The 27,361-nt window shown below is 39.2% G+C and overlaps 1 protein-coding gene across 4 annotated transcripts in view; it reads left to right on the top strand.

The window, feature by feature from the left end:
• The window catches only part of JPH1 (junctophilin 1), an 85,686-nt gene extending 58,980 nt beyond the window's left edge, over positions 1–26,706 (top strand). The window contains exons 3-6 of one of the 4 annotated variants that reach the window (XM_016959584.4): positions 2,543–2,661; positions 16,845–17,491; positions 24,105–24,200; positions 24,797–26,706. In XM_016959584.4, the coding sequence (XP_016815073.1) occupies positions 2,543–2,661; positions 16,845–17,491; positions 24,105–24,185 (847 nt within the window). In that variant the 3' untranslated portion in view covers positions 24,186–24,200; positions 24,797–26,706. Of the gene's footprint in view, positions 1–2,542; positions 2,662–16,844; positions 17,492–24,104; positions 24,201–24,371 lie in introns of all 4 variants that reach the window. The other 3 variants (XM_016959582.4, XM_016959583.4, XM_003311766.6) reach the window with 3 other exon arrangements.
• Positions 26,707–27,361: the final 655 nt, after the last annotated feature.

Raw genomic sequence — 27,361 nt, 5'->3', positions numbered from 1 at the left:
CAAGTAAAAAAGTAAAGGGTTAAGTACTAGTAGGCTTCACTGATGCTGTGCTTCCAAAATATATTTGCAGAAAGGTTAAGCTGTATTTGTCTATTCTCTAGTTTAGCATATTATAAAAAGTGGTAGATATACTACTACTGTTTTATTTGACTGTATGGTGGTGTGTTGTGATTGAATCAGAATAAGTTATTTGTACTTGAGTTTTGTAAATTTATCATTAAAGGGCTAATAGATAGTATTATAAAGCAGCATAGCTATACTCTTATGGCTTCATTAATTATGACACCTAGACATAATTAGGCTCTGGCTAAGAATAGCAGACAAAATGGAAAATCATTTGGGGGAAAAAAAGTTTAGATTCTGAGAAACTGAAAGAACATTAGCGGAGGGCATCCGTTGATTATCAGGCACAACACACAGGACTAAGGCATTACCCATCGTAGATCAGCAATGGCACCCATGAGGGGTTATTCCAACAGCCAGTTGTTTTAGAATATGTCCCTCCCCTCTTGATGTTATTTCCATTTCATATTTCTTGATACCCCATACACAAATAATCTAAAGCATCCTCCATGGTTTAGAAATAGCAGTTTTGATGATTCGAAGTTGATCCACTCATTTTTAATGACTTTATTTTTTAGAGCAGTTTTAAGTTATCGGAAAAATTGAACAGGAACTGCAAAGTTCCCATACACCTCCTCTCCTCATGCACACACATAGTGTCCCCTATTATTAACATCTTGCATTTTGAGGTGCATTTGGTGTAATTGATGAACCGGTATTAATACATTAGTATTAAAGTCCATAGTTTACATCAGGCTTCATTCACTGTTTGTGTTGTACAGTCTATAGATTTTGACAAATATGTAATGTCCCCCACTACAGTATCATGCAGAATAATTAAATTCCCCCAGATATGCCCTCCTTTCCACCAATTCATTCTTCCCTACTACACCCCGAACTCTTAGCAACTCTGAATCTTTTTACTGTCTCTATGGTTTTGTCATTCTATTCAGTTTTAAGAACTACCCAGCTTTTCCTAAGGAAGCATCATTCATTCCTTTATTCATAAAGTGGTCCCTCAATAAATAGTATGTGCCATGTAGCGTTCTGCACTTTGGGATTATGACAGAGGACCAAAAATTAAAAATTCCAATCTTCACAAAGCTTACATTCTAATACATCAAGCCTTCAGGCTTGCTTAGATCCTAAATAGAAGTGAAAGGAGTCCCGTGAGAGCACAGGACAAGAGGAGGTTATTGAAGAGAGTAATGTGAAAAGGGGGCCTCCTACCAGTTGACCCCCTTGTCTCAGGCCAGGCCCGGTCCCTCCATGTTTTGGTCCCAGGAGCTCCGCCTGCCAGCCTCCTCCAGCTGCTGCCCGTGTGTTCTCCCTGAAGAGCATCCAAAGCCCATGCCTTTTCCCAACTCCTCCTCTCTCCTGCTGTCTCCAACATAAGTGTAAGCACCTTTTTCAGACTTCCATTAAGTTTTCACTGCTAGTTATTTATAGCCCTGCCTAGTGCTAATAAAATATAACAGAAAATTTACAAAGTCATAAGAAATAGGTACCCATAAACATCTAAAGACTAACGGGACAAGGCCTTTCCCTTTGCAGAGCAGATAAACCAGAGTTTTTTTCTTCCCTCCAACCCTCTCTGGGGCCGGTAGACATCATTCCCTGGTGCAGCCATAAGAAGCCCTATTCTTTTTCCTGCCACTTTCCGCATCACCCTAGTCCTCCAGAAAGATGAGAGGTTTCCATGAGTGAGGACAGGCCAGGGAGGCGATGGAAGACTGAAAGATCCATTTCATCCCTGCCAGTTCTGCCTCGCTGTCTCCTTTTTGGTTCATACAAGAAACATGCCTAAAAGTCAGCTAAATGGGCTCCTCAGGAACCCTTCTGAGCATGTTCTTAGAGCGGGCCCTGTGGTTTGCTCCTGCTGGCGAGCGCCAATAGTGCGCATCTCCCCACTGCACATCCAACGGCATCATGCTGGTAACCTGAAATTGGCCACGGTGAGAACATTTACACGTGGATATGAATAAACACTACCAATCCCCATTTCACTAATTTTTTTCTTCAAAGAGCTACTTCACCAGCATGCCAGTGGGCAGATCTTTCTTAGTCAAATTCTTACATTGATTGTACCGTAGAAATGAATTTGATAAACACTATTAATTTATATGTTCTAATTCTACTTTCCATAATTTTAGCGGGGGCGGGAGGAATGCCAACCAAAGTCAACAGGAGATTTGATCCAGTGAGTTTTGAAAACCACACTTAGCATCAAGCTACACAGACCTTGCTCTTACTTTTCATTTCCCTTGAGAGAAGGGCTGAGGCAATTCATGGGTAGTTTAGTTTCATCTATGTCATCTTCATTGAAATTTCACGGCAATAGAACTCTAAAATTTTTGCTCTTGTGGGTGTCGGGCCATAATCATAATTAACATTTCTTTTCCCAGATTACAATTTGCTTGTCCCTGTGTAAGTAACAAGGGGCCACCTATGCTGACTCGTCCTTTTGTGCCCCGTGTAGGACTGCACACGCCAGAGCGAAGGCCGATGCCGCCGACCAGGCCGCGCTGGCCGCTCGCCAGGAGTGCGACATCGCGAGAGCTGTGGCCAGGGAGCTGTCACCTGATTTCTACCAACCAGGTAAAACAGTGCTCCTTTGATGGGTGAGGCAGGAGCACTGGCTTTGGCTTGCTTTTATTTCCTTTTCCTTTCAACATAAAGATCTGTGCTTCCTGAATCCCAGCAATACTATTATACAAAACAAGCAAGGGCGCATGCGGTTGAGGATCCTTCATCTGAAGTGCTTGGGACCAGAGGTGTTTCAGATTTCAGATTTGTTGATATTTTTCTGTATTTGCGTGCACACAGTGAGATCTCTTGAGCTGGGGACCCAAGTTGAAACACGAAATTCATTTATGTTTCATAGATACCTTATACACATAGCCTGGAGGTAATTTTATAGAATATTTTTAATAATTTTGCACATGGAACAAAGTTTTGACTGCATTTTGACTGTGACCATCGGTCATGTGGAATTTTCCACTTGTAGCATCGTGTCGGTGCCCACAATGTTTTGGATTCTGGAGCATTTCAGATTTTTGGATTAGGAATGTTCAACTTGTAGTAATAAATATCACCCGAAGTCTGAGTGTTAGCCCTGGAGATGGGTTATTCCCCAGAGTCTCACCCTTCCTCCCCTCTACATATGACCAACAAAGTTTGAGCTGATAGCAGTAAACTAGACAAGAATCTAAAATATCTGATTCTAAGAAATTATGTTAGTGACAGCCACAGATTCTATAACAAATACCCCCAAATTCAGAGGCACTTTTAGTAGTAAGAGAAGAGCCAGTCAGTACTGTGACTTTTTTTTAACGTATCTGAACTAAAGTTCAAAGTTCAAAGGACTGTGGTTAGGAAGTATAGCAGCATACCACTTAAAGAGATTAATCTGCACAGAGTAAGAGGAAAATGCATGTCACGATGGAAGAAATAAAAGTGACAACCTCAAAAAAATCGATCTTGGTCATCTGCCTCTCAGATGTTACAAAATAGCAATCAACAAATATTTGCAATAGTTTAAATTCTTAATTCACTTTCTAGTAGTTTCCTAGTAGACTCTTTCCACCCGTCTCTATAATATACTAGTGTTTTTGTTTTGAGTTTCAAAAAGGCAATATTCACCTATTTATATATATTCTCCGTGATTGTTTGAGGCATCAACAGATTTCTAGGTGAAGAAACCAAAATAAATGTTTTCAATTTCTGTTAAAAGTTACATTTCTTGGTAAAGGATTTTTCCGCACTGGTTTTTATTAAATCAAGCTGTATAACTAGCATCCTGTCCCTAGCCCAGCACCCTGCATGAGGTAGGTGTTCGATACAAGTTTGGCTCTGGTGAGGGGTATACGCTGTCGGAACCCATAGGGTATCACTGAGTCCTAACGAACGACGTAAGTCAAAGTGAACAAAATAGCAAGATTTGTAGAAAAGCTAGAAACTTGGCTATAATCAAGGATGGAGCAATGAGAAATGACCTGGAGAATGGGGGCAGGAGGTTCCTGCAAAGAAAGAAGACAGTAAAAGGCCAGGCAAAGAAGATTCGGTTTTTATAAGAGAAAGGCTGGGGAGGGACCCAAGGTGGTTGTTGAATGATAGATATCATCATCACAGAGTGACTTCTGTAAGAGTTCAAGTCCAAGGCAACCACTGAGAAGGGTATTTTCTTTCACATGCATCTCTTTTAAACCTCTGGTTGAGATTTAAATCATTTTTTATATATGTGCAATTTTTAGGAAAAGGAACCTTTCCATTTTTTGCAGCAACCTCTGGTAGGAATAAACTCTCCTCTGGCGTGAAATGAACTCATACTTCCCTGGTACCTACGTATATTAGCAAATTAGCTGTTCCAGGGCATGAGAGCTGGGAAAAGAGTTCAGCCACCCAGGAGAAATTGTTCTCTCCTCCCTAGCAGTGCTGCCATTGGAAAGAACCTGACTGATCAGGAGGCACTGGGCTTGAGCGGCTTTGAAAGCAAACAAACTTACTGTTGTCTGCAGATGGTAATTTCTCGGTTCTGTTAATTCTGTTGGGGAATGGGGTCCCTTTAGATTTCTATTAGGTGTTAACAAGAGGTAAATGATACGAAAGATCATCTTGGTTTCCCAGACTGAATGGTTTTAAAAGCCTTTTCTGGTGTAAAAGCATTTGAGGGGAAAAAAAATATTGTGGGAAAATGTAATGCCACGCTTTCTTAGCTAAAACAGCTTCATATAAGCAAGTTGTCCATCAGGAATGAATACATCACAGTAGCATGGACGACAGCGGGTCTGTTTGAGACCAGAGCTTGTCGGGGAGGCTGCAGTCCCCTTTGACCCACAGCCAGCACTTTCTTCAGCAACTGTATAGAAAGCCTTTTCTGTCGCGGGTATTATTGATCTTCTCAAGGGAGCATAACTCATGCTCTCCACTTTGCATTTACAGGGTGAGCAAATCAGATAGACATTTTCGAAAAGGGCTTTCAAGTACTTCTAAATTAGGCTGGCCATTTAATTTACATATCTCAGATATAAAAGTCTCCATTGTTTGGAATGCATGTGTTCGTGCATAGAAGTTGTTAACCCTGGAATAAAAGATGCCTGTCATAGCTTACATGTTGAACACTTCCATGGCAAATTACCTATTTTCAGGAGCTGGCAGTATTTTCAGATATTTTCCATCTTAATTAAATCTTATGTTGTTTAGTTTAAAACTGTATTATTCTGTTGTTTCCTGACTTTTTATGATCGCCATTCTAACTGGTGTGAGATGACATCTCATTGTGGTTTTGATTTGCATTTCTCTAATGAACAGTGATGATGAGCTTTTTTTCATGTGTCTTTTGGCTGCATAAATGTCTTCTTTTGAGAAGTGTCTGTTCATATCCTTCGCCCACTTGTTGATGGGGTTGTTTTTTCCTTGTAAATTTGTTTGAGTTCTTTTTTTTTTTTTTAAGTTTTAGGGTACATGTGCACAACGTGCAGGTTTGTTACATATGTATACATGTGCCATGTTGGTGTGCTGCACCCATTAACTCGTCATTTAGCATTAGGTATATCTCCTAATGCTATCCCTCCTTTCCCCCCACCCCATGACAGGCCCCGGTGTGTGATGTTCCCCTTCCTGTGTCCATGTGTTCTCATTGTTCAATTCCCACCTATGAGTGAGGACATGCGGTGTTTGGTTTTTTGTCCTTGCGATAGTTTGCTGAGAATGATGGTTTCCAGCTTCATCCATGTCCCTACAAAGGACATGAACTCATCATTTTTTATGGCTGCATAGTATTCCATGGTGTATATGTGCCACATTTTCTTAATCCAGTCTATCATTGTTGGACATTTGGGTTGGTTCCAAGTCTTTGCTATTGTGAATAGTGCCGCAATAAACATACGTGTGCATGTGTCTTTATAGCAGCATGATTTATAATCCTTTGCGTATATACCCAGTAATGGGATGGCTGGGTCAAATGGTGTTTCTAGTTCTAGATCCCTGAGGAATCGCCACACCAACTTCCACAACGGTTGAACTAGTTTACAGTCCCACCAACAGTGTAAAAGTGTTCCTATTTCTCCACATTCTCTCCAGCACCTGTTGTTTCCTGACTTTTTAATGATCGGCATTCTAACTGGTGTGAGATGGTATCTCATTATGGTTTTGATTTGCATTTCTCTGATGGGCAGTGATGATGAGCATTTTTTCATGTGTTTTTTGGCTGCATAAATATCTTCTTTTGAGAAGTGTCTGTTCATATCCTTCACCCACTTTTTAATGGGGTTATTTTTTTCTTGTAAATTTGTTTGAGTTCATTGTAGATTCTGGATATTAGCCCTTTGTCAGATGAGTAGGTTGCAAAAATTTTCTCCCATTCTGTAGGTTGCCTGTTCACTCTGATGGTGGTTTATTTTGCTGTGCAGAAGCTCTTGAGTTTAATTAGATCCCATTTGTCAATTTTGGCTTTTGTTTCCATTGCTTTTGGTGTTTTAGACATGAAGTCCTTGCCCATGCCTATGTCCTGAATGGTATTGCCTAGGTTTTCTTCTAGGGTTTTTATGGTTTCAGGTCTAACATGTAAGTCTTTAATCCATCTTGAATTAATTTTTGTATAAGGTGTAAGGAAGGGATCCAGTTTCAGCTTTCTACATATGCCTAGCCAGTTTTCCCAACACCATTTATTAAATAGGGAATCCTTTCCCCATTTCTTGTTTTTGTCAGGTTTGTCAAAGATCAGATAGTTGTAGATATGCGGCATTATTTCTGAGGGCTCTATTCTGTTCCATTGGTCTATATCTCTGTTTTGGTACCACTACCATGCTGTTTTGGTTACTGTAGACTTGTAGTATAGTTTGAAGTCAGGTAGCGTGATGCCTCCAGCTTTGTTCTTTTGGCTTAGGATTGACTTGGCAATGCAGGCTCTTTTTTGGTTCCATATGAACTTGAAAGTAGTTTTTTCCAATTCTGTGGAGAAAGTCATTGGTAGCTTGATGGGGACAGCATTGAATCTATAAATTACCTTGGGCAGTATGGCCATTTTCACGATATTGATTCTTCCTACCCATGAGCATGGAATGTTCTTCCATTTGTTTGTGTCCTCTTTTATTTCATTGAGCAGTGGTTTGTAGTTCTCCTTGAAGAGGTCCTTCACATCCCTTGTAAGTTGGATTCGTAGGTATTTTATTCTCTTTGAAGCAATTGTGAATGGGAGTTCACTCATGATTTGGCTCTCTGTTTGTCTGTTATTGGTGTATAAGAATGCTTGTGATTTTTGCACATTGATTTTGTATCCTGAGACTTTGCTGAAGTTGCTTATCAGCTTAAGATTTTGGGCTGAGACAGTGGGGTTTTCTAAATATACAATCATGTCATCTGCAAGCAGGGACAATTTGACTTCCTCTTTTCCTAATTGAATGCCCTTTATTTCTTTCTCCTGCCTGATTGCCCTGGCCAGAACTTCCAACACTATGTTGAATAGGAGTGGTGAGAGAGGGCATCCCTGTCTTGTGCCCGTTTTCAAAGGGAATGCTTCCAGTTTTTGCCCATTCAGTATGATATTGGCTGTGGGTTTGTCATAGATAGCTCTTACTATTTTGAGATACATCCCATCAATACCTAATTTATTGAGAGTTTTTAGCATGAAGCGTTGTTGAATTTTGTCAAAGGCCTTTTCTGCATCTATTGAGATAATCATGTGGTTTTTGTCTTTGGTTCTGTTTCTATGCTGGATTACATTTATTCATTTTTGTATGTTGAACCAGCCTTGCATCCCAGGGATGAAGCCCACTTGATCATGGTGGATAAGCTTTTTGATGTGTTGCTGGATTCGATTTGCCAGTATTTTATTGAGGATTTTTGCATCAGTGTTCATCAAGGATATTGGTCTAAAATTCTCTTTTTTGGTTGTTTCTCTACCTGGCTTTGGTATCAGGATGATACTGGCCTCATAAAATGAGTTAGGGAGGATTCCCTCTTTTTCTATTGATTGGAATGGTTTCAGAAGGAATGGTACCAGCTCCTCCTTGTACCTCTGGTAGAATTCAGCTGTGAATCCATCTGGTCCTGGACTTTTTTTGGTTGGAAAGCTATTAATTATTGCCTCAATTTCAGATCCTGTTATTGGTCTATTCAGAGATTCAGCTTCTTCCTGGTTTAGTCTTGGGAGAGTATTTGTGTCAAGGAATTTATCCATTTCTTCTAGATTTTCTAGTTTATTTGTGTAGAGGTGTTTATAGTATTCTCTGATGGTAGTTTGTATTTCTGTGGGATCAGTGGTAATATCCCCTTTGTCATTTTTTATTGCGTCTATTTGATTCTTCTCTCTTTTCTTCTTTATTAGTCTGGCTAGCGGTCTATCAATTGTGTTGATCTTTTCAAAAAACCAGCTCCTGGATTCATTAATTTTTTGAACGGTTTTTTGTGTCTCTATTTCCTTCAGTTCTGCTCTGATTTTAGTTATTTCTTGCCTTCTGCTAGCTTTTGAATGTGTTTGCTCTTGCTTCTCTAGTTCTTCTAATTGTGATGTTAGGGTGTCAATTTTAGATCTTTCCTGCTTTCTCTTGTGGGCATTTAGTGCTATAAATTTCCCTCTACACACTGCTTTGAATGTGTCCCAGAGATTCTGGTATGTTGTGTATTTGTTCTTGTTGGTTTCAAAGAACATCTTTATTTCTGCCTTCATTTTGTTATGTACCCAGTAGTCATTTAGGAGCAGGTTGTTCAGTTTCCATGTAGTTGAGTGGTTTTGAGTGAGTTTCTTAATCCTGAGTTCTAGTTTGATTGCACTGTGGTCTGAGAGACAGTTTGTTATAATTTCTGTTCTTTTACATTTGCTGAGGAGAGCTTTACTTCCAACTATGTGGTCAATTTTGGAATAGGTGTGGTGTGGTGCTGAAAAGAATGTATATTCTGTTGATTTGGGGTGGAGAGTTCTGTAGATGTCTATTAGATCTGCTTGCTGCAGAGCTGAGTTCAATTCCTGGATATCCTTGTTAACTTTCTGTCTCGTTGATCTGTCTAATGTTGACAGTGGGGTGTTAAAGTCTCCCATTATTATTGTGTGGGAGTCTAAGTCTCTTTCTAGGTCACTAAGGACTTGCTTTATGAATCTGGGTGCTCCTGTATTGGGTGCATATATATTTAGGATAGTTAGTTCTTCTTGTTGAATTGATCCCTTTACCATTATGTAATGGCCTTGGCTCTTTTGATCTTTGTTGGTTTAAAGTCTGTTTTATCTGAGACTAGGATTGCAACCCCTGCCTTTTTTTTTGTTTTCCATTTGCTTGGTAGATCTTCCTCCATCCTTTTATTTTGAGCCTATGTGTGTCTCTGCACGTGAGATGGGTTTCCTGAATACAGCACACTGATGGGTCTTGACTCTTTATCCAATTTGCCAGTCTGTGTCTTTCAATTGGAGCATTTAGCCCATTTACATTTAAGGTTAGTATTGTTATGTGTGAATTTGATCCTGTCATTATGATGTTAGCTGGTTATTTTGCTCATTAGTTGATGCAGTTTCTTCCTAGCCTTGAGTTCTTTCTAGATTCTGGATATTAGCCCTTTGTCAGATGAGTAGATTGTAAAAATTTTCTCCCATTCTGTAGGTTGCCTGTTCACTCTGATGGTAGTTTCTTTTGCTGTGCAGAAGCTCTTGAGTTTAATTAGATCCCATTTGTCAGTTTTAGCTTTTGTTGCCATTGCTTTTGGTGTTTTAGTCATGAAGTCCTTGCCCATGCCTGTGTCCTGAATGGTATTCCCTAGGTTTTCTTCTAGGGTTTTTATGGTTTTAGGTCTAACATGTAAGTCTTTCATCCATCTTGAATTAATTTTTGTATAAGGTGTAAGGAAGGGGTCCAGTTTCAGCTTTCTACATATGCCTAGCCAGTTTTCCCAACACCATTTATTAAATAGGGAATCCTTTCCCCATTTCTTGTTTTTGTCAGGTTTGTCAAAGATCAGATAGTTGTAGATATGTGGCATTATTTCTGAGGGCTCTGTTCTGTTCCATTGGTCTGTGTCTCTGTTTTGGTACCAGTACCATGCTGTTTTGGTTACTGTAGCCTTGTAGTGTAGTTTGAAGTCAGGTAGTGTGATGCCTCCAGCTTTGTTCTTTTGGCTTAGGATTGACTTGGCAATGCAGGCTCTTTTTTGGTTCCATATGAACTTGAAAGTAGTTTTTTCCAATTCTGTGAGGAAAGTCATTGGTAGCTTGATGGGGATGGCATTGAATCTATTAAAAAAAAAACTGTATTATTCTACAATTCAGTTAGAAACTAAAGAAAAAACATAGCCTCTTGATTATAAAAGCGAGAAGTAGAAAAAAAGGTTGCTAGTAGATTACATGTAGATTAATCAAAAAATTTTTAAATAAAATAATAACTTTTGTCATTAAAGAAAAAAAGCCATGTGGGATGGCTTTCTCCCCCAAAGGGTTAAGCTCTAATAAACCGAAAGCATACAAATGGATGTTTGTGAATGTGTATATAGTTAACTGTGTACATGCACAGAAACCTAAATTGCCATTAGTGGGAGTGACACAGTGAGTCATCCCCCCGAGAACTTAGAAGATTGCCCTCTGAGAGTTCAGCTTGAAAATGAGTCCCTGAAACTACACAAAGGTAGATCAGGTGATCCTAAGTAATAGGATGGCTTTAAGAACCACAGGATTTCCTTGTAACCTGATTGGGTTATAAAAACATCTAAAGAAAAATTGGTCACCCAAGGAAGTATAGAAAAAAGAGTCACAGAGGCAAAAATTGGCAGTGTTCATCCCAACACTGTCCAGAGGAGGAGAAGCCTGAGCCAGAACCTTGGAAGACTGCTCTCACATTGGCAAGGACATTTCTATTATGGGGAAGGATGCAGGGAACTATGGCCATGGTGTACGGCTTTACTGGCAAGATCACCCTGACTCAGGAAATGGATGTATCAGGCTAGCCCAGCTTGATGCCATTACATATTTGATTCAGCTCATGCTTCTTGTTCTGATTCCATGTTCACCAGTAACTTTCTAATTTTGGCTGAGCTTTCCATGGAGTTCTGCCAACAAGGAGAGCATGTACTGGTAGTATCAGCATGAGTCCCCTGACCTATGTGACATTTACATTGCTCATTGTAAACTAGTAAATTGGCCTTCTAGGATTGTACGTCAGTCTGGTGAGCTTTGGTAATGTGAGTCTGCCCCAAGGGATGGCTCTGCTTCAAAGTGCTGGTAAAATCAGGTTTCTATGCCAGCAAGGTGACATAGGCTTTAGAGCAAGGGTGTCCAATCTTTTGGCTTCCCTGAGCCACATAGGAAGAAGAAGAATTGTCTTGGGCCACACATAAAATGCACTAACACTAATGATAGCTGAGGAGCTAAAACAAAATCACCAAAAAAATCTCATAATGTTTTAAGAAAAGTTTATGAATTTGTGTTGGGCCACGGGTTGTACAAGCTTGCTTTAGAGGGTAACCACTGAGGAAGCAGGGGGGACCGGGGCCCTGCCCTTTCCTGAGAAGGAAGATTGGGAGACTAGATTTGTGGCTCTTTCTCCCACTGTTTCAGTTTCTTTTTAGGCTAGGCACAGTGGCTCATGCCTGTAATCCCAGCACTTTGGGAGGCCAAAGCGGGCAGATCATGTGAGGCCAGGAGTTCACAACCAGCCTGACCAACATGGTGAAACCCCATCTCCACTAAAAATACAAAAATTAGCTGGGCCTGGTAGTACATGCCTGTAATCCCAGCTACTTGGGAGGCTGAGGCATGAGAATCATTTGAACCTGAGAGGCAGAGGTTGCAGTGAGCCAGGATGGTGCCACTTACTCCAGCCTGGGCGACAGAGCAAGATTCCGTCTCAAAAAAAAAAAAAAAATCCTTTTAGTCGAGAGATTCATTTTGTTTTTAATTTCAAGTGATATTAAGTAGCATGTAAAATTTTTGTATTTATTGATGGAGGCAGGGGCTGAGCGTGAGTTAAAGAAATTAAAACACTGCCGTGGAATGTGGTAAATTTAGTACTTGGAGCCCTCTTGGGAGAGAGCCAGCCTGCTTCTCTGGGTATCATCCCCAACGAGCTTTGTCTTTGCATGTTTAAGCATACACACACACAGTGCATCGATTATTTAGAGTGAAGTCTTTAGCACAGGTTATTATGGACCAGTGTTAACTAAGCTTGCATTTCTGGTATGAATTAGAAGACTTCAGAAATCAAAGCATAGCTCCATTACATAATAGTCTAGGCCTATCATTAATATGTCATGGATTTGGTTAAGAAAAGGGAAGCATCCTGGAATAGATGACTTCTAAGCTCACCTTCCAAACCCAAAATTATGAATAAATTTTTTCATTAAAAAGGGAAACTGAATAATCCACTAGTTGACATGAAATTAATAATTCATGAGTTTGCTGGTTACTCATACCACGTATTCATTCCAGTACATTCAGTTTCACAAATGGGTATTGAGTGCCAGCCAAGTGCAGGGTACTAGAAAGGATGTCCCACAGTTTGCAGACCAGAGCACTATGGCTGTGGTCACAGAAATTGCAGGATTGTTATAGACGGGACTGTGAAGTCCTGTAGGAAAGGAGTGTTCTTTCTATATCGAACACAAAAAATGATCCTGCTACCAGTTACACAATTTTTTTAGACTCTTTCAATCTGGTCCTCTTTTCACTGATTGTCAGTCTCCACAGAAAATGTCTAATTTCTACTTAATGACTACTGCTGTTGCTACAAAACATTTGATATTGGCACTGCCCTCATAGACATTTGTTTTGGGGAATCTTTATGGTGCTTCTGCCCATAGCCAGCCCACCGAGGCTCACCTCTGAAGAACTAGCTGGATACCCTGCTGCCACCATCTGCCATATCTGTTCAGAGCCTTCGTGCCAACTGCAACGAGTAACCTTTGAGTGTTGGTTGATGGCATGCTGAATGTTGTTTCTTTTTTCACATTGTGTGGCAGCCATGTCCGTGAGCGGGTGACCTGTATCTGACTTGTTCCCAGTATGAATCTCCAGGGGGAGAAAATCCTTTGGGATTCATAGATACTGTCTATAAAAACAGATGAAAATGCTGACTGCAACAACTATCAACATTTGTCATGATTTCCCTCCCTGGCAATATTCTGACTAGTCTTTTTAATGAACCGCTGCATCTCATCAACTTTATGTTGCTGGCTCTGCAATGCTGACACACATTTACTACACAGAACAAGTAGCAGGCACAACATGTGCCTTCCAAGAGAAAATAGTCCAGGAAAAACTTCTGTCTTCTGCATTATATTAAACGTCTTGTTTTAAAAGCATTTAATCTTCCTCTGGAAAATCTAACTGTATATCCTCATTTAGTTGGCTAGGACTTGTATGACTGTGCCACATTGGAACCATTTCCAACAGGATGTAGTCATGTAAGGCTAGTGCTATGGACATATCAACCAAGCAATATAACCAATCAATGCAAGCAATATCAACATATTGCTAGCATAGTGTCAAACGCCTATAACCCAGTGCGTTAGAATCACTCGGATCACTTGTTAAACATTAATATTTCTAGGCTTCAATTCATACTTATTGAAATCTCTGGCCATAACACCTCAGATGCTCTGATAGGCAGCAAGCATAGGCGCCCCTGCTTAGGAGTGCATTTTTTCCCTTACCCAGATATTTTTTGAATGCATAATAAAGCTAGGAATTTTTTAAATGTGAAAGTTGATGTTAAAATGTACTTCCACCATTCTAGTAAATTCTTTGAGCTCATCATTTTTGAGTATCATCAGAAGCCCTGTAGATCAATTTGAGTGAGTATACCTAAACTCATCTTAGCAGAGTGGGCATGAGTAATCATGTAAGACATGCCTTTCTTACTACATTTAGGACAAGAAAACTGTGTCCAAAGAGGTGACACATCAGATTTCTAAAGGTTAAAGAAGTGATTAGACCAGTATTTGATAGTTGATAAATATCATAAGAAATACTTTCAATGGAATCCAAAATTTAGCTTCATAAGTTCATTAACACAAATTATTCCAACGGCCAAATCAGTCTCACCTTGGCCTATCCACCTATACTGATGGTGCTGAAGGTCACTAGGATACATCCTAATGTTTTTAATGTATATATTGATAAGTTATAGTTGTATATATTTATGAAGTACAAAGTGATGTTACAATTTCTTAATACAATATGGAATGATTAAATCAAGCTAATTAACCTATCACCTCAAAAAAATGACATTTTTTTGTGACGAGGGCATCACAAAGATTTAAATCCTAAATTTGTAAGCTACAATCTCATGGTCTTACATCTTCTAAGTGAAATGCATGGGCTTTGTGACAGCTTCATTTCTCAGGGCGCAGTGACTCTTTACCTTTTCCCTCCAACTTTGAGAATGTATAACGAAAAATGTTTGCCAGAGTCTATTTTTTCACTCTTTTCTGTATATTTAAGTTAAACATTAGCTTTTAATGTGCCTTAATCTTAGTAGATATTGGCAATTTTTCTGTGCAAAAATAACTTGCATTTATCTTTAGATCAAAGATGTTAAAAGCACTTTGTATTTTATGTAATTGTTTCAGCATTAAGTGGCTTAAATTAAAAGTCCGTTGGCTCCAAGGCCCTTCACTATTTTAATTATCTTTGCAAAGTACATCCACTACCATACCTAGATGGGTATTTTAGTAATGCTATGAAGTTGAATATCAGTAAAGCACAAATAAAACCAACCGTAGTGAAATTTTGGGTAGAGAAGTGAGGGAAAAGTATGTAAACATCACACTGCATCAAGATGTATTAGAGAATATACTTTATCACAGAAGAAGAGGGGTTTTGTTAAAATATGCCTGCAGTTGAATCACAAGGGGCTTCTCCATGACAGACTAGTATCAATGACCTGATGAGTTTTAAAGAGCAGGGACAGTTCAGCTGATGAAAGACATAACTTTTTTGTGCTCATGCTGCCCTTTTTCCCCTTAATGCTATGTCCAGACACACAGCACCAAGAAAGAATTCAGAAACAGAAGGACATCGCCTTTTGAATGCTTGCAGTTGCCCCTTTTTGTCATTCAAAATAACTTTCACTGGCCTAAGAATTAACACTGCCATTTTTGATGGAGGAATTAAAAGAAAATTGTCAGTTATGTAAAGGGGGAGCTTACCCAGTTTAGAAAGGAAGTCTCAATTGTCGATGTGCGATCTTGACAAATTTGGGAAACTTGAATCCCCAGGAGTGGATGTATCTTCTAGAAGGTGGAAACTGTGATAATACTATTATGTTTTGTGCCCTGAGTATAACTTGCGATGGTGGGTGTTCAGGAATTCTTGTCTCTGGCTTTAAAATATTATGTGTTGCATTATGTTTTTTTCTTATAATGGGAGCTATGTGATTTTTTTTTCAGCTGCTATAGCTGTTTCCATTTCAGTAAAATGGGGATAATAACACCTACTCCCTAAGATTTTGGCGAGGCTTTAAATTTTGGAAAATTCCTTGTATAATTAAATAGCAGCCTCATTACAATAACTTATTACTCAGACCACCATGGGAAGAGCAATTACAAGTGTAAATGTGCAGTATGTAGTTTCACAATTAAGGATAATTGCTGTTCAGTCCCTCTGTAAATCTTTTAGTGAGTTAGTGAGTTTGTCTGGGGTGAAGGGTTGGGGGTAGAAGGCAGGAAGGAAAATGAACAGATGCAGTGTTGTGGAATTGACAAGAGCCTGTCAACTCTCTATAAGCATGTCGGTGGGGACAGTGTCTTCCATGTATACTCAAGAGACATTGTCAGCTTCTGCCCATTTGTGAGGAAGAGGGTCAATTGCACTGCATGTGACCTTGACCTCACCTTATGAGGCGAAAAGTGGCAGATGGGTGGAGTGGTAGCCAAAGTACACACATGACTTGCTGAGAGCTGAAGGCCCTAGAAGTCTAAGGTCTCTGTCTCAGCCCAGAGATGCCCCTTTCCAGACCACGGCCTCTTCAAGTTCCCAGGGCCTGGACATCTTGTGGCACACACTCTGTTTCTTTATAGCTCACTCCCTGTAAAATAACAATGCAGCAGGGCCACTTTTTTTTTTTTTCATTTTTTCCCTCCTCTGTCAGAAGAATAGCCTCTTTTTTAATGAAAATTTGTTCCCATTTATAAAAAAGTAACAAGATTTTTATAAACAATCCTGAGGTATATAAAAAAGGAAAAAAAAAATCTTGAAGCTACAGAACCAGAGACAACTGCCTTGTCTTGACTTTGATACCTGCAAAACACTGCTTGTGCAAATCTGTGTTTTCCATAGCTGTGAATGGACTACATGGAAGTGACTTTGTGTCGTGCAACCTAAACCTCAGAAATTGTTTCAAACTAAGAAGTTTTAATGCATGTTTGATGACAGATCATTAAAAATATGTTATCTACAGGTTCTCCTCTTGCAGTATACTTTATTAAATTTTCAGACGCTTACAGTAGTCAGCTTACTTCCTTGTACAAGTATACACTTTCTGTGTCTTAGTTACACCACATAATTTGAATAAGCAGATTAATTATGATATTGTGACCAATGTTCCATCAACATGAATTTTGCCTCTGTATTCTGCAAGTAGGCAGAAAGAATGCAATTATCAGGGAAGCCAGAACTGTTTAGATTCTGTATTATCTTAAAAGCAGCCTTTCCATAATAAATAAACTTTTCCGAAGAGAATGAAATATGTGTTTAGTCAAAGCCTTATGAATATATTATTTTTAAAAGAGAAAAGGTCAATCTGATTTAGCAAAATATATGTATATATACCTCCTTTCTTTTTTTCTTTTTCTTTTTTTTTGGCCAGGCCCTGATTACGTCAAACAGAGATTTCAGGAAGGTGTAGATGCTAAAGAAAATCCAGAAGAAAAGGTACCAGAAAAGCTACCTACACCAAAGGAGTCTCCTCATTTTTATCGCAAAGGCACGACACCCCCAAGATCTCCTGAGGCAAGTCCCAAACACAGTCACTCTCCTGCTTCCTCCCCAAAGCCCCTGAAGAAGCAAAACCCCAGCTCAGGGGCGAGACTCAACCAAGACAAAAGGAGTGTGGCTGATGAGCAGGTGACGGCCATTGTCAATAAGCCCTTGATGTCAAAGGCTCCCACGAAGGAGGCAGGAGCGGTTGTGCCCCAGTCCAAGTACTCTGGCCGCCACCACATCCCCAACCCCAGTAACGGGGAGCTGCATTCTCAGTATCACGGCTACTACGTGAAGCTGAACGCCCCCCAGCACCCTCCAGTAGACGTGGAGGACGGCGATGGATCCAGCCAGTCTTCCTCAGCACTGGTGCACAAGCCATCCGCTAACAAGTGGAGTCCCTCCAAATCTGTGACAAAACCAGTTGCCAAAGAAAGCAAAGCTGAGCCAAAAGCTAAGAAGTCTGAACTTGCTATACCAAAGAATCCAGCAAGCAACGATTCATGCCCTGCTTTGGAAAAAGAAGCCAATTCAGTAAGTACTGCAAGTAGCGTTTTCTCTTTCTTTCTTCCCTTTGTTTCTTTCGGGGAGCTGTGTGGGGTGACTGTGCATCTTGATCACAGCCAGGCTAACCAAGGTTCTAGAAGCACAGGGTTGTTTAGAGCAGCACATAACACATTGGTAGCTTGAGACAGCAAAGAGCTCTCTGGGCAGAAATTCCCCCCACCACCCCTATGTTCACCCAGCCCCACTTTAGATGTAATTCAGGTAGGGAAGACCTGACCAGCTTAGCACAGCATCTTAGCACATTTTAGCAAGGCTTTAACAGCGTGTCTTGGTGAGCTTCCTGGTAGCTTGCTCTCTGATTGCTGGAAAGGAATCATGACCCCTGCCAAGGGCCAGCCGCTCTCAGAGCTCTAGGAAAAGGGTACCACCAAGTTCTTAGTTCTCCTGTTTTCACCACAGCGGTCAGCATCTTTACACAAAAGAACGTCTCCTCTAGCCGTTGTGAATTCTTCTCATACATACGTAGTTTGGACTTTAATTAGCCAGGCTTTGCAGCTAGAACATTTTTCTTTCCCAAAAGAGAACTGAAAATTTCCAACAGTTCAAGAGAATTTCTTTGGTCTTCTGTCTTTTCAAAGTGTGAGAACTCTTACAGTTTCAGTTTTCTGGTAGATGCAGGTTATTAGTATCAATTAGTCTTAAGCATTTAAGATATTTATTTATTATTCAGCCAGAAAAGCTCTGTGTCATTGAAAAATCTTTATACCTTCTTTCAAAGGAGATTTTTTGAATAATGTATGGAATTAGTGTTTTATCAAATGCTATAGTATTTATAAAATCTGAAGCTAATTATTGATTAAAAAATGACCTCTTGACCTGGTCACATCCCTTTAGAACAGAAGTGTTGAATGTTACACACCTAGTATTCACTAGAAATTATAGAGACATATTTGCATAATGGTGTGGATTAATATCTTGGCCAACAAGAATATAGTACAGCCATCAGTTTCTTATTTTTGTCTGTTTGATTTACTCACAGGATTAAACAATTAAAATTCCTCTGTTAACTTATGCTTAAAATTTCTTAAGTGTGTTTATTTTGCTAATATCTATAAAACACTGGTTCTCTTCTTTTTTCAAATTTTCAACTTTTTAATTAGCTAAACATAAATTATTCAGATTAACTGGACCAACTTCCTAGGAGTCCACCTGCATGGAGAAAAATTGTTTTCAAAACAGACTAACTTTAAGATTCTGACTCTTCAGTAAGCATTCATTTTAAAGATTTTAAACCTTAATATGACAGTATCTTGACATTACAACTATAATAATCACTATTGAATTTGTTAAATGTAATAGCTTACTTCTCATTTGACTTTCAGCATGTTTATCCCCAGGTTAATAAGGCCTCGCATATATCAGTGTTAGTTTGCCTGATTTACACAGGGAAAAATTCAAACAATGCAAGGCCATACCTTTTATACCTTTGGGTACCCATTTGTGGGCTTTAGTTGACTTCTAGACCTCTACAAGGGGAAGTGTATGCCCCAGCGTCCTATACATTAGGCTGTGATAGGGGAAAAAAAAGTTTAATTACCCAGCTCTTAGCTGAAAGAGTCTCTCTGTAAAACAGTAGTATACATATGTTTGGTAAATTCACAGCCTCCTCATTTAGAAAAAACATCTGTTTTACTTATTTGCGGAATTCTCAGATTCTTGGCGTTAGACAAGCATCCTCCATCTCAGTAGTTGGTCCTTAGGGTACCCCTCTACACCCCAAGGGGGAAGGGAGGCCCCAGCAGCTCCGCAGCTACCCTGAGCTTTAGACTGCCTCTGCAAAATTCAAGATCGACTTGACACCTTCATGCGAAGATTCTAACAATTAACATTGTCTTCCCAATAGTAACAGAAAGCTGCCCTCCCCACTCCTCAGAGTTAGGAAGTGGCACAGTCATCATAAATGTTGTCAGTGGATGACCTTTAAGATAATGGAGTACTACATAGTTTTGAGAGAAAGACACTGTATAAGTTAGACATTCGTGAATAATTTTAAAATTCACAGAATTGAACTCTGTTGCTGAACTTCCTCGGTTCACATCCCAGCTCTGTTGCTTACCAGCTGTGTGACCCTGGACAGTTTCCTAACTGCTCTGTGCCTTGGTTTCCTCATCTGTACCTATCACAGGGTTGTTGTGAAGATTAAATGAGTCAATACTTTAAAAGTTCTTATCATAGTGCCTAGCGCAGAATAAATGCTCAAAAAACCTTGGCTATTATGATGTTTGTTTCAACACAATGCTAACTGAAGCATAAGCAGTTCAGAAATATTCAAGTAGATCTGATCCATCCTCAGGATCACCCTGGCTATTGATCTCCTAGAAATACAGAAAATCTCCTGGGATGGAGACTAACACAGGAAATTAGTTAACTCGAGTATGAGAGGTAGGAGAAGGGAGGCTGTGGCATTGATTACTTTCTTGAGGAAGATTTTCCTCAAGAAACTTTTGTGACCCCTGTGGGCAATGGTTGCGTATGGACTCATGTCCTAGGGGCACGCATTCAATGTGATCCCGAAATTTTTTTAGGGTTTTGCAACATGACAACTCTGGTAGGGTCAGAAGAGGCATCTTTAGCATCTTACCATCAAGTAGACAAGAGGGGAATTTTCCAATTAGGTATCTCAGCCCATTCTGAAAAATGACTACACTTTTTTCTCAGCCATTCCTGTGATTTGCATCCAAGTTTGTTTTGAGGTTCATCTAATCTTTCTTTTGAATTTGTGTAAAATTTAAAGCGTCCCCATCAAATCGGGTTTGAACCTCACCCCCGAAAGAGGTAAATATATATAATTAAACTTTGCTATTAATACTTAATTAAACTTTGCTCTTCTCTTGTGTTTCTAGCTAGAGAAGCTTTAGATTTCACATAAACCATAATAACTCTTCTAGCAGAAAATTCCTTACAGTTTTAAATATGAGTGACAATCTCTTAAAGGAAAAAAAAGATTAATTTTTTGAGTTAGGATTTCTTTCTGTATTTTGATTTCCTGTTTTTTATTTTCTTACCACCTGGAAAATTTCTTCCAATCAAGACTTACCCTGTGCCCTGCTACAGCTTCTTCTATTACACCTGTCCCAGTCAGTCTTGAAAAGCAAGACAGATTTTTTTTTCATTTTGCTATTTTAAGCTACAACTGGCCACCACAGTCGTATTTATGAGACTTTACCTTAAAGCTTTTCACCCCATATCCTGTGCCTAGGTATATAAAGAACACAGAGGCCAGGGCTTGGTATCTGCCACTGAACAGAGCATCCCGGATTTTTATTTTTCCCCTGGTTGCTGTTTGAACCTTTCATGTCTAGTTTTCCCTCATCTTCACTGAGTCACCTTTAAAAATAGCTTTCTAAGTGGAGCCACCCTGGTAGGATAAATATATATGTGTGTGTATATTAGAACATATACAGGAGAAATGTGTGTGTGTGTGTGTGCGTGCAAAAGAAAAAAATATATATGTATGTATTTTTCATTTTGGATAAAGCACTCATTCACTATTCATTGAATCTGGATTGCCAGTACAGTGATATGTGGGCTAAAAACTGGATAAAAGATAGTAATCTAAATTCAAACCAAGAGAATATACAAATTCAAAATACTCACTAATTCAAAGGGGTTAGATAAATTCACAGAATCTTATATGGATTTATGAAATGGGAGTTAAGGTTCAGGCACACCTTGGACTTTAGAAGTTGGCTTCATGGAAGGCACGTTCTCTGCTATTTCACTTTCCTGGGTCCACTGTAAGACACCGAAGTCTATGTTGTATTGTTCTGACCAGGTGTATTTTTCCTCACCTTTCATTTTTCCTCACTTGAAGCCAGGAGGCAGAGGTTACGGTGAGCCAAGATCACGCCACTGCACTCCAGCCTGGGTGACAGAGCAAGACTCCACCTGAAAAAATAAAATAAAATAACTAAAAGAGTATAATTGGATTGTTTGGAACACAAAGAATAAATGCTTTAGGTGATGGATACCTCATTACCCTGATGTGATTATTACACATTCTATGCCGGTATCAAAATATCACATATATACCATGTTACCCACAAAAATTAAAAATTTTTTAAATCTCCAGAATCTGAAACTTTTCGAGCACCAACATGACGCTCAAAGGAAATTCTCATTGCAGCATTTTAGAATTTTGTATTCGGGATGCTCAACCTGTACATCAGAAGAAAATCTGAAACCCCAAACACTTAGGGTCCCAAGCGTTTCAGATAAGGGATGCTTAGCCTGTAATAGTATTTCCTTAATCTCTGTGCTCAGTTGTGACATTGAAAGATCGTCTCCACTATTTTCTGAGTTATAAGAGTTTCCTGCATTATTTCTATGCTCTAAATTAACCATAATTGAGGAGTTGCACAGGTTAGGACTCTCCTATTAATTTAGAATACAACTATTCTAAAAGAGCAGTTGGTCGTTATCACAATTTGATGTTTTTCTGATACTGTGGAAATTATAGGATATAGAGGAAAATGTCATTTTAAAGAACTGAATGGGAAATTGCCTTTAAACTAAGGCCTGTATCTTTAATAGACATATAGCGAAAAGAGCATGAAGCTCTGAAGTGACCAGACTAAAGCTTAATTCGTGTTCCAATTTGTTCAAACTGGCTGAGGAAACTTGAGCAAGACACCTGTCCTCTTAAGCTCTGTAAAATGGAACTAATAATCACTTGTGAAGAATAAACAAAAAAAAAATCTCAGAGATGTTTAACCCACTGCCCAGCATTATAAAAACCTGCAAAAAACGTTTATTTTCCTCCCATTTACTTGGGGTTTAGGAACTGATGCTTTTCTTCTGCCTAATAGTCCCCACTTAAAGGGGACTCATGTTTACTTCCTCTCCCTCCCCCATTTTACTCATCACCCTGTTTGTTCTTCATTTAATTCAGTGATTTAATCCATTTTGTTTAACAACCCACATTTGGGTCAGGCACTGTGGTTCACGCCTGGAATCCCAGCACTTTGGGAGGCCAAGGTGGCAGGATCGCTTGAGGCCAGGAGGTCGAGACCAGCCTGGGCAACATAGTGAGACCTCATCTCTACAAAAAATACAAAAATTAACCAGGTTTGGTAGCACGCACTGTTGGTCTCAGCTACTCAGGAAGCTGAAGTGGTAGGATAGCTTGAACCTGGGAGGTCAAGGCTGCGATGAGCTGAGATCACACCACTGCATTCTAGTCTGGGTGACAGAGCAAGAGCCTGTCTCAAAACAAAACAACCCACATCCATGGCACTTGGAAATGTGCTGGAAGATAGTAGAGTCTCATTAAATATTGGTTGCCTGAATGAATTGGGCAATGTCACGTGTCTGTGCACTGGGTACATAGCAGTGAATAAGACAAGGCCCCTGCCACTGTGGCACTCAGAGTCTTGTGGGGGAAAATAGCAGTTAAACAACAAAGGACAATCAAGTGTGAAACGCCTTGTGATAGAGAAAGAGCAGGGCACTCTGACCTCTACCTCGGAGATGTGGGCTCAGTCAGGGAAAGAGACCTTCTTGAGTCAATGATGTGTGACCCAAACCCTAGACCTGAATTGATTAGTGTTTGACCAGTGACAGCTCCAATCTCCCTTATTCACTTACCCCACACCCAAAAAACATCAATACTTTTGAGGCCTCTGTAACATTGTTTCAGTGTAGTCTTACCCAGTATCCAAATGGAGTACCACTGTTTCCTCTTCTGTAAAATGAGGACAATAAAACTACCTACCTCATAAAGCCAGTTTAGAATACTTTTAATGCTATATAAGAATTAGACATTATTTTAACAGTAAATACCACAATCATGTCTTTGTAATAAAGGTGGCTTCTTCACGGAGCAGATCTCAAAAGATGGGTTATATGAGGTTGGTTTGTTTAAACAAGTAAAAATTTGGGGCCCTTGGACAACTATCTGGTATTTATTATAATGATATTTATCAAAATAGGATCCCATAGTTTGTAAAATATAACTTCATTTCTGAAATGTTGTGGTTGTGATTAGAGAAATTTGAAAAGCTAGGCCTATAAGATAACTTCTGAAAGTATCCAACTTCTCACTTACAGCTTTTACTTAACGGAAAGGGTGGTGTTCAAACAGAGGACCAAGGAAAAAGCAAGAGGTAGAGAACCTCGTTTTGAGTTTTCCCTGAATTTTTCCTTGGAGGTGGCTTTGTCCTACAGATTTTGCTCTCATGTTCTAACTGCCCTGTGGAGGAAGCAGCTCTTCCTCATCTGAACTGCATTCTAACAACAAATGCACGTCTAACTCCCAGCCGTTCGTAGGCCCTGTTAGGGTGAGCTGTGTCTCAGCACACGCTGTTGTCCATTGTTTTGAGGTGAATGAAGTGGATCAGTTGTTTAAAACGTTTTTAAACTAATTCAAGCCTGGATTCATTTTTAAGTGAAGGTTCTGAAATGTCTCCATCTAAACATAGCATTGCCGTTTTTAGTCTACACCTTTCGGAACTGCTGTCATCTTTTATGCCTTATTTACTGCAATCATGTTAACTTTCTCATTTTTTCAGTAATTGGCTTTGGTAATATCTTGATATTAACATGGAGAAGTTACAGTTACTTTGTTCTCTTTCATTTTCAGGGCCCTAATTCAATCATGATTGTCCTTGTCATGCTGTTGAATATCGGGTTGGCCATTCTTTTTGTTCACTTTCTAACTTGATTGGAATTAGGAAAGGTAAGAATCGCCTTAATTTCTATCTAAAATCGTAGTAAATAACATTCTTTTCTCATATTCAAATTTGCTATTTTTTTTAACAATGACGTATTGTCCTTCACTTTAATTTTGGCTATGCCTGAATGTGATTCAACATAGTTACTTAATGCTATAACTGTTTTGACCCTTCAGTGAAGTCCTGACAACTAGTGGTGTGTTAGCCCACAGTTCTCTGCAGTGGTGCCGTCAGCCCTTTAAATGGCCCACCCCAGGCAGACTCAGACACAGGGAAGGAGGCTTGGAATTAGGATGGGATCGCGAGAGAGATGAAACTTGGAAAATTCAGCCAGAGGACCTGTTCGGTTCCCCTGGGAGTGCTTTGTGGCTTTGGGGTCCTCTGGGAGCTGAAGCACACGGCCATGTCGGAGAGCAAAACTTAATAATAATTCTTTTTTAAAATCTGCTGAAGCAGCCCCATCCGGCGAAGTTCTTGGCATTGGCTACTCCATCTGTCCTAGCAGAGTGTGACTAAACTGGAAATGTATGGAGCTGCATTTTTTTTTTTTTTTGATGGAAGTCAACAGCTGCCTTACTATTTTACCATCTGACGTTTTTAGTAGGGAGCTGGGGAAACGACTGCCCGAGGAATGCGGTCGGAGGATTGTGTTGCTGTGGACGTGGTTCCAACATTCACTCCTATCTCATTAGAAGAAATAGGTAGCAGCATCACTCACCAGTCTTATGCCATGACCTGCTGCTTTAACATCTCCTGGAATGTTCTGGGAGAGAACGTTTCGTTTGCTTGTGCACGACTCTGTTCATTTTTGCTGTTTATTTAAATATGATGTATAGTCATCTACCACCTGCGGTCCTGGCCGGACGAAACACACGTGTTGCATCTCAAGGAAAAGAAACAACAAAATGCTAGTGAAAATGTGCTTATTTTGATAGCAATATACCATCTTTTATGTCATTTATTCTTCCTATACTTGTAAAAGGTTATTTATCTTTAAAATTTAGCAATTTGAAGACACTATGCCTTCCTAAGAACTAATTTAATTTTAAATATTTTTAACATTACTGAGGTGAATTATTTATGCACTTAGGAAGTGCTAAATTTTAAAAGCTGAAACACAACAGAATTCTAAGAAGTATAGTCCAAACGTTGCATGGATTGCAGTAATCAGTGTTTAAAGGATTCAGTTTCTTTGCTGACGTACTTTACAACCAAATAAAATCTTGTCGGTGGCTGTGTTAATTCCCATGAAAGTTAAGCAAGATGCTATTAATAAACTGCTCTGCTCTTTCTTGTTTTCTTTTTCCAACTTGAATTTCTGTTGAATACATTCAGGTAGAACATAAAGCCTTGTTCAATCACTGCCTCTCAGTTTTCTGCCTTTCCTGTTTTTCAAAGTCCTTTTGTAATTTCATTTCACATTTTAAAGGCTTAGACATTTTTATTTTAAATATATGTCTTTTACAGTCTTTTGTCATTCTGACATTTCTGGATTTTTGCTGTTTTATAATTTACCCTTTATTATTCAGAAGCATGCTTACTTAGAGAAACTAAATGGTCTTTATAAAAGTAATTACTTAAAAAGAAATCAGGGGAAGAAAGATATCTATCTAATCTATTAAATCTTTATAAAACATTACATTGCAGAGGGGGAGCTACTCCTAAATATTTTCATGATTTGCATGGTTTAATCAGGTTTTTGGTTTTTTTTTTTTACCATATTAGCTACCTTTTCAATGCAGAAGAGACAGTTCACACAATTCCCTGGTTAGCACAGATGTGGACTGAGTGCTTTGTCACCTGCAGGGTAGTAACCCAGTGATGTTTCTTACAGAAGCACAATATGTTGAAAATCCTGGGTGTGACCAATATGGAATAAAGAAGAAGGCAGAAAGAGAGCAAATAAAAAATTTCAACTTGTATATTCATTTTTTACATTTTGCTTTGACTTTTAAATTTAGGAAGTCCGTTTTTACCTGAGAACAAATGTTTAAAGTTCCTGCGTCACTCTCAGTACTCTCACTGCCCCTCCCAAACCCATAGCTCCTTACGCTGGGAAAGCTGGTTTTTTAAAAAAAAATAATAAAATATTTAATCTTATTAAGTGTTTATTTAAAATGCGTAATGCTTTGGAAATAATGGGTAACAGATAGCGAGAGGATATGTTTATAAAGTGAGCATGTTGGTCCCATTTATAAATATATGTATGATTTATAAGCTTTTTTAAAACAAAGCTCAAATTGTTGGTATTTTTCTAAAATGTGCACAGCTGTATTTTACATGAAGGCTCTTTCTAATGGGTTGTTATACTGTACTCAACATTTTGGACAGCACATGAAGTCTGCCAATGTACTTAATAAAACATGACTTTGTTTATTTAAAGTTTCTTGCTGTGAAAAAGAACTCCCTACCTGTGAGTTCCTTTATTTATAATTCTTGAAACCAAAATGTATAATGTACAGTTTTCACAACTGTATCTGCTCTAATAAAAAAAAGTTGGTTATTAATAAAGTTGGAGGTGTGTTTTCTTTGTGAGTAAATTACTGTCTTGAGTTATGTAGAATACTTTGGTGGTGGTGTTGAAAGAGATCTGCTGAAAAATTAACAGCAGAAATAGAAGGAAAAAATGCTCAAAGAAGCCATGTGCCAGAAGGTAGTTATACTGCTCCACCAATTGGTTTCTTTCATCCTGGGCCTTTCAAATAATTTTGCAAAATAAGGTTCATTGCTCTGCTTAATGCCTTCATTAATTGGATTAGTGCCTTATCCAGAGTTTAAAGACTGCTCTTATTTTTAAAGAAAACTTGAAGTAAATCTCCTTCCTACATGGGCACTTTTCAATTAATTAGAATTTTTTTACCGTTGTGCCCCAAATAAATTAATATGTTGCTATGACCCCTGCTGCTTAGGTGCACTCCTGGAAGGTTAAGCACAACATGGGTTGAATAAACCTGCCACCACCGGGACTTCCAGCCACTGTGCTCCCTTTGAAGCCATCCAAGGTGCCGGCCTAAGCTACTGGCTCGACACGTAGGCAAGCCACCTGTGCACTATGATGAAAGGACCATCTCCAAAACAGCTTCCCAGGGAGCTGCCATGGTGCTTTTAAAGTCCCAAATTCATCACACCTGTTGAGGGCTAAGATATTAGAGCCCCTCATATAAAT

The sequence above is a fragment of the Pan troglodytes genome, chromosome 7, assembly GCF_028858775.2.
Source record: "Pan troglodytes isolate AG18354 chromosome 7, NHGRI_mPanTro3-v2.0_pri, whole genome shotgun sequence".
NCBI lineage: Eukaryota > Metazoa > Chordata > Mammalia > Primates > Hominidae > Pan > Pan troglodytes.
This window is presented reverse-complemented; position numbering and strand designations above follow the sequence as displayed.